At 66.4% G+C, this 2,211-nt stretch overlaps 2 protein-coding genes across 2 annotated transcripts; both read left to right on the top strand.

The window, feature by feature from the left end:
* The first annotated feature begins 270 nt into the window (after positions 1-270).
* Positions 271-864, top strand: LOC109150043 (uncharacterized PE-PGRS family protein PE_PGRS54-like). The gene has a single exon (XM_019298014.1). It carries the CDS (start codon positions 271-273, stop codon positions 862-864), a length of 594 nt encoding a protein of 197 aa, XP_019153559.1.
* Positions 865-958: 94 nt separating this feature from the next.
* LOC109150042 (octapeptide-repeat protein T2-like) lies at positions 959-1,636 on the top strand. Its single transcript, XM_019298013.1, has one exon. The coding sequence runs from the start codon at positions 959-961 to the stop codon at positions 1,634-1,636; it is 678 nt and encodes a 225-aa protein (XP_019153558.1).
* Positions 1,637-2,211: the final 575 nt, after the last annotated feature.

Here is a 2,211-nt window from a genome sequence, read left to right as displayed (position 1 = left end):
GCAGCGGGAGGGCGGGGGCCGACACCGGCACTAAGCAGACGGTGGGCGCGCAGAGACAGACAATGGGGACCCAATGCCGAAACGGGGAACAACGCAAAAGGAGGGGAGAAGCGTAAGGTGAAGAAAGGCCAAAGAGCCAGGGGCAGAGCCAGGAAAAGGGGGGCCGAGCAAGGGGGGGGAAGAAAGGAGGGGGACCCAGGGGAAAGGAAGGCGACACCAAAACGGAGGGGAGGCAAAAGCCGAAAGGCGGCGGGGACGGCGGCGGACCAAATGGGGGAAAGGATGAATACAAGCGGAGTGGAGACCGCAGCAGAAGGCGATGAGGAAGCGGGAAACAAGGGGGCAGGGAGAAAACGGGGGAAAAACAGGCTCGGGGCAACCCCAAATGGAGGAAAAGATGCAAGGGGAGCCCGGGGCGGGCAGGGGCGAGATCGGGAACACAAGCGCCAAAGACGGAGCCGGAGGCAGCAGGAGCCAACGGGGCCAGGGGGATCAGCAACCAAGCAGGGGGGAGGCGCGGAGGCGGGAGGGCCCGAGAGTAAGAGAACACAAGCAGACTGGGCCGCGGGAGCCCCCAACCGGGGAGGGCCCCAAAAGCGCGACAAGATCAGCCAGAAAACAGAGAAGGGCAGAGCCCGCAGCGGAGCAGGCCATGTCGGCGTAGCGGGCCGTGCGGAACGGCCAGCGTGCGAGAACGGAGCGGAAGGGGGGGAGAGAGGGGGGAGGGGGTGTAAGGAGCCGGGGAAACGAGCGGGCGAAGAAGGGGAAGCCCAACAAGGAGGAGGGAAGCGACAAAGGGAGAACCCCAGGGACGCCCGCGGGGAGGGGGTGCGGGGGGAAGCGGTGGGAGGAGAAAGAAGGTAAAAATGGGGGGGGGGAGAGTGGAGCGGGAAGGAGCGAGGAGGGGCGGAAGGGGGAGAAGGGGAAGGGGGGGAACAGGCGGGCAAAGGGGGGGCAAATGAAAGTAGGGAGCGGGGGGCCCACACGGTGGGGGCCACCAGACCAGGAGGAACGCCCGGAGCCGCGGCCAGCAAGGGGGCGCCGGCGAGAGCCGGGAGAGAGGGCCGGACCGAGGCCCGGCTGGGAAGGAGCCGAGAGGGGCGGCGCGAGGAGGGAGCCCCGCCGGGAACACCCGAAAGGGGGAGAAGGGGGACCGGAGAAGAGGAAAAGCAAGTTCGAGGAAGAAAGGCGCAAAGAGAGGGGCAGGAACAGAAGGGGGGGCGATGGGGGAGGCACAGCGGAGCGGGAGAAGCAGGAGGCACAGCCGACAGGAACGAAGGATGCCGCAAACAAGGGCAACGGACAGCAGGCAAGGCAGGCAGGCCGAAAGGAAAGACGAGCGAGCGAACAAACCAGGGCCGCGAGCGCCGCGCGGGGGCCGAAAGCAGCGGGCCGGAAAAGCCAAAGAGAGCGGGGCAGGGAAGTAAGGCCGAGGAACCCACGCCAACACAAGGAAAATGACAAGAGAGGGAGGGAGAGAGAGCGAGAGATAGGAAAACCAGGGGGAAGCAGGAAGAGAGATACGGAGGAGACGCGAGCCGGGAAAACGAGAACAGATCGCAACAGAGAGGGAGCAGCACAGGAACAGGAGAAGCAAGAGACAAAGAGATGCAGGAGACAGCGGAAGGTAGTCTGACAGGTGGAACGGCACGCGCCAGCAAGCAGCGGATGACCACAGCAGAAGCAGCAGGAGTCCAGAGAGCACACGGGGAGTGGCGCCCAGCAGGACCAAGCGCAGGCCCAGACAGAGGGGCAGCGAGTTAGAGGCGTGCGAACACGCGGCACACCGCGCAGACCGGAGAGAGGGAAGGGGGGACCGGAGCAACCGAGGAGACCGGGGACGAGCGGCAACGGCGGAAGCACAGCTCCGACACACCGCCGGATCGAGCCGCAGGCGGGAAACGGGGACGCGCGGGGGGACAGGCCGACCCGACACACCACGGACGCAGTTCGCAGGGGGGAGCGCAGGCGTGGGATGACCCCGACGATGCGCAGCCGGCGACCAGAGCCCGACACACGCGGACGAGCGCAGGCGAGTGGACGAGGAGCCGCGGGGGGCGACGGGCGGAACACCCGAAAGGGGGAAACGGGGAAAGGGAGAGAAGAAAGCGAAATGCGCAGGAGAGCCAAAACAGAACTAGAAGAGGACGGGAGGTGGGAGTGCCATCACGGGGCGCCGACGAGAGCGCAAGTCCAGGGGCACAGGCGAAC

The sequence above is a fragment of the Ipomoea nil genome, unplaced genomic scaffold (assembly GCF_001879475.1).
Source record: "Ipomoea nil cultivar Tokyo-kokei standard unplaced genomic scaffold, Asagao_1.1 scaffold2169, whole genome shotgun sequence".
NCBI classification, from domain to species: domain Eukaryota; kingdom Viridiplantae; phylum Streptophyta; class Magnoliopsida; order Solanales; family Convolvulaceae; genus Ipomoea; species Ipomoea nil.
The sequence above is the reverse complement of the archived record's forward strand: the minus strand, read 5'-3'. Positions and strand labels throughout refer to the sequence as shown.

Bases quoted from the DNA above. Each gene is read 5' to 3' on its own strand.
- LOC109150042 (XM_019298013.1), top strand. From the start codon at position 959: ATGAAAGTAGGGAGCGGGGGGCCCACACGGTGGGGGCCACCAGACCAG.
- LOC109150043 (XM_019298014.1), top strand. From the start codon at position 271: ATGGGGGAAAGGATGAATACAAGCGGAGTGGAGACCGCAGCAGAAGGC.